This window comes from Schizophyllum commune, assembly GCF_000143185.2.
Source record: "Schizophyllum commune H4-8 unplaced genomic scaffold SCHCOscaffold_6, whole genome shotgun sequence".
NCBI classification, from domain to species: Eukaryota; Fungi; Basidiomycota; class Agaricomycetes; order Agaricales; family Schizophyllaceae; genus Schizophyllum; species Schizophyllum commune.
In genome coordinates this window covers 524,616-537,005 of record NW_026089543.1, presented here as the reverse complement: position 1 = coordinate 537,005, position 12,390 = coordinate 524,616, and the positions used below count along the sequence as shown (strand labels likewise).

The 12,390-nt window shown below is 56.5% G+C and overlaps 5 protein-coding genes across 5 annotated transcripts; 3 read left to right on the top strand and 2 right to left on the bottom strand.

The window, feature by feature from the left end:
- Positions 1-1,119: 1,119 nt before the first annotated feature.
- Positions 1,120-4,859, top strand: SCHCODRAFT_02625215 (calcium/proton exchanger). Its single transcript, XM_003031867.2, has 18 exons — positions 1,120-1,331; positions 1,386-1,646; positions 1,710-1,744; positions 1,798-1,867; positions 1,925-1,956; positions 2,016-2,090; positions 2,149-2,156; positions 2,219-2,237; positions 2,290-2,335; positions 2,437-2,463; positions 2,520-2,585; positions 3,212-3,376; positions 3,438-3,583; positions 3,633-3,881; positions 3,931-4,125; positions 4,188-4,296; positions 4,355-4,451; positions 4,546-4,859. Exons 1-18 carry the CDS (start codon positions 1,328-1,330, stop codon positions 4,592-4,594), a joined length of 1,653 nt encoding a protein of 550 aa, XP_003031913.1. The 5' UTR covers positions 1,120-1,327; the 3' UTR covers positions 4,595-4,859.
- Positions 4,860-5,064: 205 nt separating this feature from the next.
- SCHCODRAFT_01180755 (uncharacterized protein) lies at positions 5,065-6,853 on the top strand. The gene is made up of 7 exons (XM_003031868.3): positions 5,065-5,499; positions 5,555-5,649; positions 5,709-5,859; positions 5,923-6,243; positions 6,295-6,386; positions 6,446-6,602; positions 6,653-6,853. Exons 1-7 carry the CDS (start codon positions 5,289-5,291, stop codon positions 6,733-6,735), a joined length of 1,110 nt encoding a protein of 369 aa, XP_003031914.1. The 5' UTR covers positions 5,065-5,288; the 3' UTR covers positions 6,736-6,853.
- Positions 6,854-6,942: 89 nt separating this feature from the next.
- SCHCODRAFT_02625208 (Thioesterase/thiol ester dehydrase-isomerase) lies at positions 6,943-8,565 on the bottom strand. The gene is made up of 6 exons (XM_003032311.2): positions 8,169-8,565; positions 7,967-8,118; positions 7,669-7,918; positions 7,523-7,596; positions 7,338-7,469; positions 6,943-7,288 (listed from the first exon to the last, which is right to left on the bottom strand). Exons 1-5 carry the CDS (start codon positions 8,519-8,521, stop codon positions 7,384-7,386), a joined length of 915 nt encoding a protein of 304 aa, XP_003032357.2. The 5' UTR covers positions 8,522-8,565; the 3' UTR covers positions 6,943-7,288; positions 7,338-7,383.
- Positions 8,566-8,844: 279 nt separating this feature from the next.
- SCHCODRAFT_02503295 (uncharacterized protein) lies at positions 8,845-10,681 on the top strand (the record flags this gene model as incomplete). The annotated part of the gene is made up of 8 exons (XM_003031869.2): positions 8,845-8,931; positions 8,994-9,184; positions 9,249-9,760; positions 9,815-9,891; positions 9,940-10,136; positions 10,201-10,522; positions 10,582-10,593; positions 10,643-10,681. 8 exons carry the CDS (start codon positions 8,845-8,847, stop codon positions 10,679-10,681), a joined length of 1,437 nt encoding a protein of 478 aa, XP_003031915.1.
- SCHCODRAFT_02625205 (alpha/beta-hydrolase) lies at positions 10,475-12,231 on the bottom strand. Its single transcript, XM_003032312.2, has 7 exons — positions 11,865-12,231; positions 11,641-11,796; positions 11,541-11,592; positions 11,347-11,481; positions 11,188-11,290; positions 10,577-11,069; positions 10,475-10,517 (listed from the first exon to the last, which is right to left on the bottom strand). The coding sequence occupies exons 1-6, from the start codon at positions 12,188-12,190 to the stop codon at positions 10,840-10,842; spliced, it is 1,002 nt and encodes a 333-aa protein (XP_003032358.1). The 5' UTR covers positions 12,191-12,231; the 3' UTR covers positions 10,475-10,517; positions 10,577-10,839.
- Between the last annotated feature and the right edge of the window lie 159 nt (positions 12,232-12,390).

Below are 12,390 nucleotides of genomic sequence, written 5' to 3'. Positions count from 1 at the left end.
CGTCGACTCGAGGGACTGCCTTGGATTATTCAAAATTCTTGTCGTACAGCTTCAGCCAGTTTGTTCAGTCGTAGATGAGTGTGCGAAATCGAGGGAACGGCTGTTGACAAGCGCTCGACGAGGCGCTGCAGCGCAATCTGTTGCGAGATACTGGTCGGGCTGTGTCGATTGCGCTCGACTGGACACAGTCGACCGTGCTCGTTGGCATTCCGCAGCTATCCAGGAATTGACTTTCGCGGCTAGGTTCCGATTGGTATTACATAGGGAGGATAAGCAGCATTTGTAGGCGAACAAACAGCATTTCAGGGCCAATAAACAGCTTATTCGGGCGGCGCACCGCCTTGGCCGTTAAGCGAGGCGCGATGGGCGCTCAGCAAGTGATTGGAGGTGGGTGAAGAGATGCTGCGACGGTCGGCTGATTATTTTGAAGAGTGGCGGTCGTTTCACAAAGCCGGCGGGTGACCGCGACTTCGGCCCTGCTAGGAAAGGTTGTGACCGAGAGTTGAGTGCGCTCGAGTAGGAAGTTGACGCTCGGTGAAAGGTGTCATTGAGAAGCGGTGAGAGCTGACGCTTGAGTGGCGAGGGTGACTCTAGGGTGACTGCATAGGCTTCGAGTTGCTGCCGAGTGACGCAAGGTAGGCGTCGTAGAAGATTTCCAGAGACCCCGTAAGGCATCGAGAGAGTTTAGCCACTTCATGTAAGTATGTTGCGGGGTGGGTACGAGGCAGTCATAATGCAGAGGACATGCGTCAAGCGCGAGGGGTACGGTCTGCTTTCCTGAATTTAGAGCCGTTCTGCAGAGTCGGCGTAGTCGGGTGATCTTATCAGGGTTCAGTTCAGGCTCGTGTACAGCGCGCGTATAGCTCGTGTATTGATGTCAGTGAGGCAGTGCCGCAACTATCAAGAGCGACAACAAGAGCTGTCAAGGATGTGCGCGCGGCAGAGTTGCCTTCGGGTGTCGAGGATGATCTTCTTGAGGAACATGAACATGGCCAAGAGGAAGATACAGCGATATTGCGATTGCCCGATGGAGGACAATTGAAGGCACGGAGCGGCGCGGCACGTGTCTCGTGTTCGAAATTGTGACGTTACGTCGGATTCGCTGCGGGTCCATCTGACAACAGTCGCTATGATCGGAGGGGGTCAGTAGTCACTCCTTTGAGCTTCGCCACACACACGCTTCGCCGCCGCGCTTACCCTTTACGCTCACGGCCAGCTAATCACAGCCCTTTCGCGCTGTGCTATTCCGCTTCTTTTCCTTTTGTTCGCCTCGCACCGCTTCTCCCTCTCCTTAAGTAGGTAGTGTACATACACCACGTCCACTATCATGGGTTAGTTCCTTCCGCCACGAGTACGCTCATTACCCGCTAATGCCCGCCCACCAGACGGCCAACAAGCAAAGACCTCAGAGGAGTCCACCGTGCAGCAGTCGATGGAGACCGGGCACCCCAGCAAGACCCACAGCGAGCCCATCCCGATGCGCCGGGTCACCTCCCAGCTGCCCCAGCGGGAGCGCGCCGCGACCGCCGACCCCGAACATCTCGCCAAGCGCCGCTCGAAACGACAGTCTCTGCTCGAACCACCGCGACCCGTAGGCCCCGCCCCGAGCTTCATCCAGAGCCTGAAGTCGATCATCCTGGCCTCTTGTGCGTCGCGCGCGCCCCTTGTTGCGAAAGTGTATCCCGGCTGACACGGGAATCGTCTTCCAGACCTGAATATCCTGCTGATTTTTATTCCCCTCTCGGTGCGTGGCTGCGCGTTTATGGCGCGCTGCGCAATAGCTGACGACGGCCGCAGTGGGCGTTCAACTTCATACCTGCAGAGAAGATCGGCACGGGCAACACGAAGGATACGCTCACCTTCGTCTGTGCGTGGCGCCTCAGTGCATGCTAAGCGCCTACTCATCCCTCCCCTCCTCCTGCAGTCTCCTTTCTTGCTATCATCCCGCTCGCAAAGGTTCGCATGTTCAACGTCATCGGTGACCGCTTGCCCCTTACCCGCCCGCCCCAATCTAGCTCCTCGCTTTCGCCACGGATGAACTCTCAATGCGTGTCGGCCAGACGCTCGCGGGTCTCCTCAACGCCACATTAGTGCGTCCCATGAGTTACACATCTTCCTTACATATGCTGACCGGTCGTTCTCTCGCAGGGGAATGCGTGAGTGCCGCAAATGTGCCATGTAACCTCGAACCTGCGCTAATTGATCTCAATGAATGAAGCGTTGAACTGATCGTTGCGGTAAGCAGTTTAAGTACGTACCTTTAGTTTCAGTACTCATCCAGCCGGTCAGATCATCTCGCTTGCGCACTGCAAATTGGACCTCGTTCAGTCTTCACGTGAGTGGCAATTTTCGCGCGCAACCACGCCTCTGTTGCGCCGAAATTGCGGAATGAACGTTGCCGAACCGAATGCTGACTGTCGCTTTCCCCTCATCCAGTGATCGGCTCCGTTCTGAGTAACCTTCGTAAGCTTCAAATTGCTGCATAAAACGAACCCATATACTCACAACTATAACCTCAGTCCTCGTCCTCGGGATGTGCTTCTTCGCCGGCGGTCTCAAGTACGCGGAGCAGGGGTTCGGTGTTAGTGAGTGCAAATCGCGATTGCCTTCCTTTTTTGTGCGCGCGCGGGGACGCTCCTTTCCTGTTCTCCCTCCGTCACTTATATATGCACCTGCACCCGGCTTGGCGTGCTGCGTTCTCCCTCCTTGGCGATTGACGATGCTTGAGGCACACGACGGCGAGGCGCCACATGGTGCGCTCGGCGCGCTGGGCGATTTAGACGATCGAGATATCTGCTTGTGACGCAGGACGAGAGTCGGGCGCGCCAAGACGGCTATTGTCCCATCTTGGCGCGCTTATTGTTCTGCTTTGGGTTGGCTGGGCACCTATCCTCCGGGTTTTCCTGGCGCGTAACCTACACAGGTGCCACCTTCCTTTCTCGGATGCCCACTCCTTAATGCCGGCGCCTATCCCGGGGAACTTTCCCTTCGAGCGCCTACTTTGCGGGGTTCTGCCTATGCGGGCGTCTATGTTTCGGGCGCCTATCATCGACGCGCTGGCGCTCAAGGCGTATTTGGCTTGATTAGTATGCATCGTGCTACTGCTTCCCATGTGGATCTATATTAGCATATGGACAGACTGCCATCGCTTGCTTGTCCACGTCCACTGCTTCAGACGTGCCGTAGCGCGCTCGCTGACCCTCGCACGCAGGCACTACGCAGCTCAACAGTTCCCTCCTGACGATCTCGGTCATCGCCGTCCTTCTTCCCGCTGCCTACCATCTCGCACTCACGGACGACAATGTGAACAACGACCAGGATCAGGGGTCGCCGATCCTGTCGTTGAGTCGCGGGGTTTCTATCATCCTGCTCTTCAGTGCGTATCCGTCTAGCGATGGTTGACCATTGTTCAACTGATCCAACTCATCTACCTATAGTCTACGGCGGCTACCTCTGGTTTCAGCTCTACTCGCACGCGAGCATGTACGATGACAAGCACGGGGACATCCAGAAGACGAACAAGTATGCGCCGCGGGAGAAGAAGCTGTTCGACTTCAAGAAGAACAAGGGTGGCGAGGCGAAGGTGTGTGTTGACCAACCATTGATTGAATGCACCTAATAAGGCTGCGCAGGTCTCCTCCGTCGAGTCGCGCACGGGCACGCTCACGAGCCGCACACCGATGATGACTGAGGCGACGAGGGTGGAGAGCCCTAACGGCGGCTCGGCACTGGGCGGTACGCTTGGTGAGGCACCCCTGGCGTCCGCGGACACGGCGCATGCGACCGATCTGGAGGCGCAACACGAGGAGGACGATGAGGAGGAGGAGATCCCGCAGCTGAGTCTAGCGATGTGCCTGTTCTTGTTGATTGTGGTCACTGTGGTATGTTGGGGTCCCTGAGCATATTAACGTGGGCTTAATGCCTTTCCAGATCATCGCCGTAACCGCCGAATGGCTCGTGGACTCTATCGATGGCATGGTTGAGGGCGGCGGGATCAGCGAGGAGTTCGTCGGCGTCATCCTCTTGCCGATCGTGGGCAATGCGGCGGAGCACGCTACGGCTGTGACGGTCGCGGTCAAGGACAAGCTGACCCTGTCCATGGGTGTCGCTATGGGCTCGAGTATTGTGAGTGGTCGTTGTGCGCTGCTCGATTCATGTGATTGACGCTCGACCTTCCTTCCTCCCAGCAAATTGCTCTCTTCGTCATCCCGTTCATCGTCACTCTTGCCTGGATCATGGGCAAGCCCTTGACGCTGCTGTTCGACCCGTACCAGTCTATAGTCATGTTCTTGTCAGGTCAGTGGCGTTGTTGACTTTGCTTTCAACCGCGTCGTTGACATTTCATCCCCACCAGTCCTCGTCGTGAACTACGTCGTCCAAGACGGAAAGTCAAATTGGCTAGAAGGCTTCATCCTCATGTGTCTCTACGTTATCTTGGGTGTTACGTTCTGGTGCGTCTTCTTTCCTGCTATGTCGTAGCCTTTCCTGCTCGTGTTGTGACCCTGCCCGTGCCACCTAGTACACCGAACTGACCTTCTCCCACAGGTTCTATCCTGGGTCTAACCTTTCCGCCTTCCTCCCCGAGTGCAAGTAGTCCGCCAATATACCCTTCGCCTTGTCGACATGCTCTCCTGCCCACCCCCCAACGCGATATCTATACACCGCCCGCCGTGTTGGCAGCCTACTACTTATATAGAGCACCTCGCCGCTGACGATCGTACCCCTCGAGGACGTGACGCCCTGAGTCTGAGCCTAGGTTTTCGTGTGGACTTTTTGCTGCTTTGGATCACCTTTATGAATATACGCTTACTAGTAAAATGCCTAGACATTCTTATTGCGGCTTGTGGCTGCTTAAGCTATTACCTTGAGTGGTGGGGGCCGGGCGCGAGACGGAGCATTCACATGTCGTTAGCGGCACTTCAGAACGTTCAAGTGCAAAGCCGAGGTCGAAGTTTCACGTGCTCGGCATGTGGCCTCGGGAATTGCCGGCTTGCCGCCGCGACGCGTCCTTTTTGCCACCTTGCTCGCCAGCCGACTCAGATATGAACACGAAATGCACTTTGACGGACGTAAACGAAGGCGCCTTGCCTTTGCCTGCACTCCAGCTTGCTTCTGAACTAACGACGATGCCGATGCGACGCGCGGCTTACGAGCAGGCCGCAACCCTCAGTGGTATGAAAGCCCACTGAGCCTATCCCTAACGTCCCGTCTGCTGTCTCCCAGCCCCTTCCGCTCTCTGACTACTTCGAAACGCGCATCTATTTATCAGCGCTTGAGCGCGTCTGCCGATGGCTCGAGATGCTACGGATAAGCCTAGTCCAGAGGCTTCCCCGATCGACTTGGCGGACGTTCAACTGGCGGTATTAGCCCACAATCTCCCAAAATTCGGCGCGGCAGCCCTCTCTGGACACATTATATATACCCTCGCGACGCGTGGCAGAGCAGGCCTGCATGTCAGTGGGATGGTCGACAGCACCTTTGAGCTCGGACTCGTGCCAGGTTCGCTTGATTTTCCTTCTATCCATCGAGGCTCGGAGTGAATGATGAACACCAGGATATCTCTCGTACCTGCTGGAGGGATACATTCGCAGCAAAGATCAGCCGAACCTTGGTGAGCTCGTCGGCACATATCGTCGGTTGGGCGTGGGTGTACGTTGTCTACATAAACCATTGGCATTGCGCGACACGCTGACGGCTTGCCTATACAGCCAGACAATGAGAGCCAGTTTCAGCATTCACTAGCCGGGCTTGGCGTAGGCTTCATCCTCGCAATCTTCAAGAGGCCGTCGCCACCAATGGGTCTTGTGCGCAAAGGCATCTTTGGCTGGGCTGACGAGAAAGTGTCGAGGTTGATCGACAGTCAGTAATGTTGCGAGAGCAACTATAGATGCCTAGCGCTGACTACATGCCGCCTATACACAGTCCTGATCACTACCTTTGGCATGGGCGCGGCTCTGGGCTACCTGACCCACTATGGGAAGCACGTCGTCAGGTCTCTCGAGCCATACAGACAACTCAGCGTCGAAGACGCGGGTAAGAAATTGTATCAAAACATGCGCCTCTCGGACGACCACCTTGCCTGGCTCCGTCAATATGCAACTATCCAGCTCTGGTGCGGCGTCAAGGTCGCTACCACATCGTCCTTGGTCGCTGTGCATGAGATGATTTACCACAAGATACCCGAGCTGCGCCCTTATTTCTTCAAGTCGTTTTCCCGCGTTGCTGTTGGTAGCGCGGCTTACGGTGAGTGCCATAAATGCATTGGGGAAGGGCCGCTGACTGTATGCTGAACAGGACTGCTCATCGGGGTCCCCGCTATTCACGGCGTTCTCTTTGATAAATCTCTTCTCAGCATAGTCAAGAGTCGCCAGGAGTTCTTCGAGGGCGTAAGTGTTACTTTGCTTCTCAAGTATTGACGACGTCCTCCTTTGACACCCTCGAACAGAATGCCGCACGCGCCTGGAACCAGCACATCGCCTGTGGCGCGCTTCTGGGAGGCTCCTACGTCGCCGTCTTCGTCAGGCGGGCACCTACCAGTCCTGTCCTGACGGACTTCGTGCGCGCCGGAAGGTTCGTCTTCACACCACGAAATGTCCTAACTGGTGAGTCTTGCAGGATCCTCCTTTATTCGCGTGTTCATCCCTGCTCGTAGTCGGAGGCGCGAGCATGTTGTTTGGCGGTGGCCTCGGTTCAGCTGTCTTCCTCGCCCGTTCCGCCTTCACTTCGTGGTTGTAGCGCGCAGCTATGCCTCATACGATCCCTATTCCTCACCGTCCTTACAAAGTACCTTCCCTGTCTCTACTGTAGTCATTCGTTTCGCATGGCCTAGCGAATCTATGGTATGAGAATGCACACCCCGCTTGCGTGCTTCGTGCTCACAATACCCAAAGGCTGCAGGGTTCCCCAGCATCGCTACTGTTCAGCAGAGCTATCATACAAGGTGCACTTAGGTGTTCAGATTGTCATCTACAAGATCGTGACAGCTCCGGTCACGACGAGCAGTAGGGGTCCGCCGCGGTCTTCGTGATGGGGGGCTGCGTTGGCGCGGAGAGAATTGCTGCAGCGCGAAGGATAGGATAGTCTGGGCGGAGTCTAAGCGACTTCGACCGGACGGGCTTGGAAGCCGCCCTGCAGATCGAATTATCAAAATCTTGGTGGGGCGCGATCTGAGAACTCATGCAGCGCATACGCGTGGCCCGTGGGTGGGCTCCCAACCATGTGAGGAAGACGTTCTGTAAAGACAACCTATGATAGCATTTCGAGATACAATTGATGTTACAACCTCCATCTGAGCAGCATTCAGAACACGACAACACGTCCCATGAGAGCGTACTGACTATAGATGGTGAGCTGGCTTCCCAAAGGTGCCGCTTGAAAAGGTTATTATAGCTTCGCCTTGGCCTGTCCGTCGACCAAGGTTGCAGCAGCGGAGGCCAGAACCACCGCATCGCGTTCCTTGACCTTCACGACTATATGACAACATTAGCGTGGTTGCGCGTCAATACGTTGAGGTTTTCCTCACCAAAGGTTACTTTGTCGCCCTCCTTCCACATGTAGGTGGCGAGCGTCTCGCCGGGGTAGACGACGCCAGCGAACCTGGAAAATACTTGTTAGTATGGCTCGTCCCAGATATAGCTGGGGACAGGGAAGAGATGCAGAGATACACACCGAACTTTGATGTCCTTGTAAGGACCGAAAGTCTTCTGTATGTGCTTGCCAGCGATCCCCATCGAACACAAGCCATGCAGAATGGGCTTGTCGAACCCTCCAATGGCCGCGAACTCGGGCTGAATGTGAAGAGGGTTGTAGTCTCCACTTAACCGGTACAACGCAGCTTGCGAGGGGCTGGTCTTCTCCTCGATGACGGCGTCAGGATTCCGCTTCGGGGGTGCGTTGACAGCGGATGCGGGACCTCGGTCTGCGGGAGGGGTGAGCTTGGAAAAGTGAATGAGAGGGGGTTGCGAACCCTTGCCAGTCCGCTTGCCCCCGAAGCCTCCAGCGCCCCGGATGAAGACCGTGGACTGATTCTCGAAGATGAGCTCGCCCGAGGACTTGTCTCGCGTCTCGACGATCGAAGTCACCGCCGCGGCCTTGCCCTTGTCGAGGACTTCCAGTATCCTACTTCCTGTCAGCACGCCTGAGTACACTGAATCGAGTAGGCTACGCACCTGCACTGGTTCACCAGCTCCCCACTCGTCGGGATCGGCGCCTTGATGCTCAAATATTGCTCGCCGTGCAACAGCTTCGCCGGGTTGTAGTTGGGCAGCCAGTCGAGAGGCACGCCCCCACTCGCGGGGAACTGGGGTATCACGCCGAAGGTCAGGAGGGCAGCGAAGTTGTCATCATTCTCGAACGTCCACTGGAGCTCCTCCGCGGTCGCGCCTACGCCGAGGTTGTAGAGGATCACGTCGCGCTCCGTGTACTGGTACTCGACGGGGTCGATGGGCTCGCGCTTCGCGTCAGCGACGAGCTTGGAGTCCTCGGGGTCGGCGAACGCGTCCGGCTTGGTGAAGTCTGCCATGGTGGTGGGCAGAACCAAGCAAGCCACCGGGCTTTATGTTGTGGGGGAAGGAAGGAGCCATGTGATTCTGGTCGGTGTCCGGGGAAGTGATGCTGCAGCGCCTCGGCAAACGCCGCTACGACTTGTTCGTTCCTTTCATGTCGATGTTTGCGTCGATGCAGGCGCTATACAGCCATAGGAGAAAGAGCAGGATTATTCACGACAAGTTTTGATCTCTCGGTGCTATAAATGCGCGTCGCGTGTAGAGCGTGCGAAGAATTCGTGGGCTGCTAGTATGAGCTCAGCGCCTATCTGATTCTTGACCTCGTCCGCCGTCAGAAACAATGCAGAGTACCGATTCCGCTTCCAGCATCACTGCACCTACCCGTAGTCAGAAGTACTACATCGAAGAAGGTGACCTTGTCGTTCGGGTGAGTGCTTGTAAGCCGTTTCCCTCATCAGGATGCCTAGACTAACCAGGCCCTTGAACTAGGTGGAGGATACACTCTTCCGCCTACATCGCTACCATATCAAACGAGCTGCCCAAAGCGATTTGCTGGGCTCGATCGATTTCAGCGACATGGGTATAGGACGAGACGATGATGCTCCGTGCATCCTCACCGATGTGCAGCCCGAGGAGTTCGAAAGCCTCATGTGGTTCTTCTACGATTCCGGGTACCTCTGGTACGCATTCTTTAAACGAAACCAATGTCCATTTCAACTTACGAGCTGCCCCAACCTGTCCTAGGCCCCCAGATGTTGACAGAAGTACTGATAGAATCAGCACCTGGAGGCGGATCCTCAGCCTCGCTAAAAGGTTCAAGATGCGCCAGGTTGCGATGGTGGCCTGCCATGCTCTGGGACTGCTTGGAGCTGTCAGCGGCATCGAAAGGATTGTACTATGCGCGGAGCACGGTCTGAACGCGACGTGGGCCAGGGAGGACTCGGGAAGAATCATCGCCCGCGAGCAGCCTATATCCGCCGAAGAATTCGAGTTGCTCGGATTCGAAACGGGTGCCAAGATTTCTAATGCGCGAGAGGCGCTTGCCAAGGGCGTCACCAGGGCGAGGAGTACACCGTGCGCTTCTTCAAACCACCTGCCGCATTGCACGAGCTGTGGCTCCTCCGAAGTCGTCTGTCTGATGCGAATGCACGTCTGCAAGAACAGACATTCATACTTGCATTACTCAGAGTGCCCGACGTGGGGGGACGTATACCCAAGCGTGTACAACTCGACCTTGGACGGATTGAGCCTTGGAAGTAGGCGTTACTTCTGCCTATATATATTCTATGCTGAGAAAAGCGCCCTCACAGCGCAACCAGATCCAGAATTCAACGAGAATCTGCGAACCTTCGATGGCGACGATAAAGGTGGAGATATTTACATTCGGGTATATCTAGTCGTTCCGTTGGGTACGAGGTTCTTATACTTCCTTCAGGCCGAGCCTGAGGGTCGAACCTTCCGCCTTCATCGTTATCTCCTCGTCAAGGCCTCTCCAGTCTTCGCAGACATGTTCTTGCTCCCGCAAACCGACGACGGAGAAGACATCGAAGGCTCGTCGGAGCATAATCCAATCACCCTGCAGGTGAGGGCGGACGCACTCGCAGCGCTCCTCTACTTCTTCTACGATGCCGCGTACGAATGGCAAGTATCGTCTTGACCCCTACGCCTTCGAAATCGCCATCCTCACCCTGCCCAGGCAGCCTGAACCCGTGCAGAGCGCCACCGCGCTATGGGAGCTCATCCTCCACACGGCGGACATGTTCGACATGGAGGCCGTCAAGCAGACCGCCATCTATGCGCTCAGCCGCGAGGGCGTTATCCTTTCGAACACCCGCAGAGTCTCCCTATGCATCAAGTACGCCCTTCCGAGGACCTGGGCACGCGCAGCCTTCCAGGAGATATGCGAGCGAACGGAATCGCTCGCGGCAGGCGAGATTGAGGAGCTGGGGCCGATTGCATCGGCGGCGGTATCGCGGGCGCGTGAAGAATATATTCGGGGGACCAACATAACTACTGAGGTAAGTACTACAAACTTTCTTTTGTCTGTCTCGTATTGCCGCTGAATCCTTTGCTTCAGGTTGAGCCTCAGGTAAGGATCGACGCAATCGTACAGAGAAATTTCATGGATGGTGTGTCAGCTTGATATAGAAGTGATAGCCTACACCGTTCTCGGATAACTCTCGAGCGCCCAATGCAAGTTCAGTCGCGCGCGTATACATTGACATATGTTCGTGGTACAATTCTCTTTCGGAAACATTCAGTTTCTCAAAATCCCTCGACGTGTACGCTGTGCAGTAGGTTCTAAGTTCATCGCTCCTCTCGCCCGCACCCACCCTCACTTGCCCACCAACCCCTTCCCCTCCGCCCACCCCTCAATCGTCTCATTCACCTTCTCCGGCAGCTCGAGCTGCAGCCAGTGCCCGACGCCCTCGAACACCTCGATCCGCAGGTCCTCGCACACCTTCTTCATGTCGCGGTCCTGCAGCTCGGGGCGGCAGACGTAGTCGCTGGTGCCGCCGATGTAGAGGTAGGGCTTCTTGACCTTGAGGGTGTCGGCGGAGATGTCTGGAGGGGGGGTTAGTGAGGTGGTTGAGGGCGGTGGGGGAGGGAAGGATGGCGATGCAAGAGGCGACGGGGAAGCGAGAGGCGAGGCAAAGCGCGAATGTAGGGAAGTAGTACTCACCGAGACCGTCGCTAGTCTGAAGCGCGCGAGACGCCATCTTGTACCAGTTCAGCGGGCCAGTAAGGCCGCCCTTCTGATACTGCTCGCGCCAGATCTTCCGGTCCTGCACACGGACGGCGTGAGTTATACCAGCAACCGGAGATATAGACGTCCACGAACCTCTTCCGTAACGTAGTCACCGGCCTCGAAGCGCTTGCCCTGCTCCAGGAGCGGGTCGACGCCGCCGACTGGGTTCATGTAGGTCTTCCACATGGAGTGGTCCTTCGGGAAGGCGAGGTCGAAGAGGGTGTCGAGCTTGAGATGTGCATTGGGTCAGCCCAGCGAGGGTGGTTAGGAGGAAGGGAGAAACGAACGTTCTTCTCGATGATACCGGCGGCCTCCTCCTTGTTGAAGAATGCCCAATACCTATGGAGCGTCAGACGGCGATAAGGCACGAGAATAGCGGTGCGCTACCCGAAGATTTCTGAGCCCACGGCTTGCTTCATGAACGCGAGAAGCTGCTCGAGCTTGAGACCGGAGCGCGCCAGCGCGAATCCGACCGAAAGGTGGACGAAGCCAATGAACCGGTCCTGGTACAAGGCCGCGAGATACGTAGTGGGCATGGTTCCCCTTCACCGAACACGAAGTCAGTCACTTCCCTCTCATAAGAGTCAACGACGCGCTCGCGCATGACTCACCAATCATGGCCAATCACCAACACCCTCTCCGCCTTCTCGTGGTCGACAAGGTCGACCAAATCGCGCGCCTGCTTCGCCCCAATGTACTCAACGGGGTCCGCGGGCTTGTCCGTGCCTCCGTAGCCCAGCATGTCCGGGACGATGACGCCATAGCCCTTGCCGCCGAAGTAGTCGACCTGATAGTGCCAGTCGTGCGCCGTTGACGGGAAACCGTGCAGGAACAGGAGCGTCGGCTTGCCCGCCTGAGGCGCGGCGTAGTGGTAGGTATACTTGATACCGCGGGAGGTCGTAAACTCCTTCGTCGTGGTCGCGATTGAGAATGACATGCTGCTGATGAGTTCACGCGGTGCGGAAGGATCGATGGAAGCCAGGTGGAAGTGAGGGCTGGACTCGAACTGAAGGCTTCGTATTTATATGGCGTCCTCCACGGTCGTCCCCTCGGTTATAAGGTACCCGAGTCGGGAAGTGATGTTAGGAAATACACCGCGAGCGTAGAAACAAGCGCGAACGGTTGAGTCAGCGTCCC

Coding starts and splice junctions, on each gene's coding strand:
- SCHCODRAFT_02625215 (XM_003031867.2), top strand. Junction 1,957..2,015: donor CTATCATCCCGCTCGCAAAG/GTTCGCATGTTC, acceptor GCCCCAATCTAG/CTCCTCGCTTTCGCCACGGA. Junction 3,882..3,930: donor TGTTGATTGTGGTCACTGTG/GTATGTTGGGGT, acceptor ATGCCTTTCCAG/ATCATCGCCGTAACCGCCGA.
- SCHCODRAFT_01180755 (XM_003031868.3), top strand. CDS start 5,289: ATGGCTCGAGATGCTACGGATAAGCCTAGTCCAGAGGCTTCCCCGATC. Junction 6,387..6,445: donor GCCAGGAGTTCTTCGAGGGC/GTAAGTGTTACT, acceptor ACCCTCGAACAG/AATGCCGCACGCGCCTGGAA. Junction 6,603..6,652: donor ACCACGAAATGTCCTAACTG/GTGAGTCTTGCA, acceptor CCCTGCTCGTAG/TCGGAGGCGCGAGCATGTTG.
- SCHCODRAFT_02625208 (XM_003032311.2), bottom strand. CDS start 8,521: ATGGCAGACTTCACCAAGCCGGACGCGTTCGCCGACCCCGAGGACTCC. Junction 7,919..7,966: donor GGGCAAGCGGACTGGCAAGG/GTTCGCAACCCC, acceptor CCCCTCCCGCAG/ACCGAGGTCCCGCATCCGCT. Junction 7,470..7,522: donor GGGCGACAAAGTAACCTTTG/GTGAGGAAAACC, acceptor GTTGTCATATAG/TCGTGAAGGTCAAGGAACGC.
- SCHCODRAFT_02625205 (XM_003032312.2), bottom strand. CDS start 12,190: ATGTCATTCTCAATCGCGACCACGACGAAGGAGTTTACGACCTCCCGC. Junction 11,797..11,864: donor TTGGTGATTGGCCATGATTG/GTGAGTCATGCG, acceptor TGTTCGGTGAAG/GGGAACCATGCCCACTACGT. Junction 11,070..11,187: donor TCAGACTAGCGACGGTCTCG/GTGAGTACTACT, acceptor CCCCCCCTCCAG/ACATCTCCGCCGACACCCTC.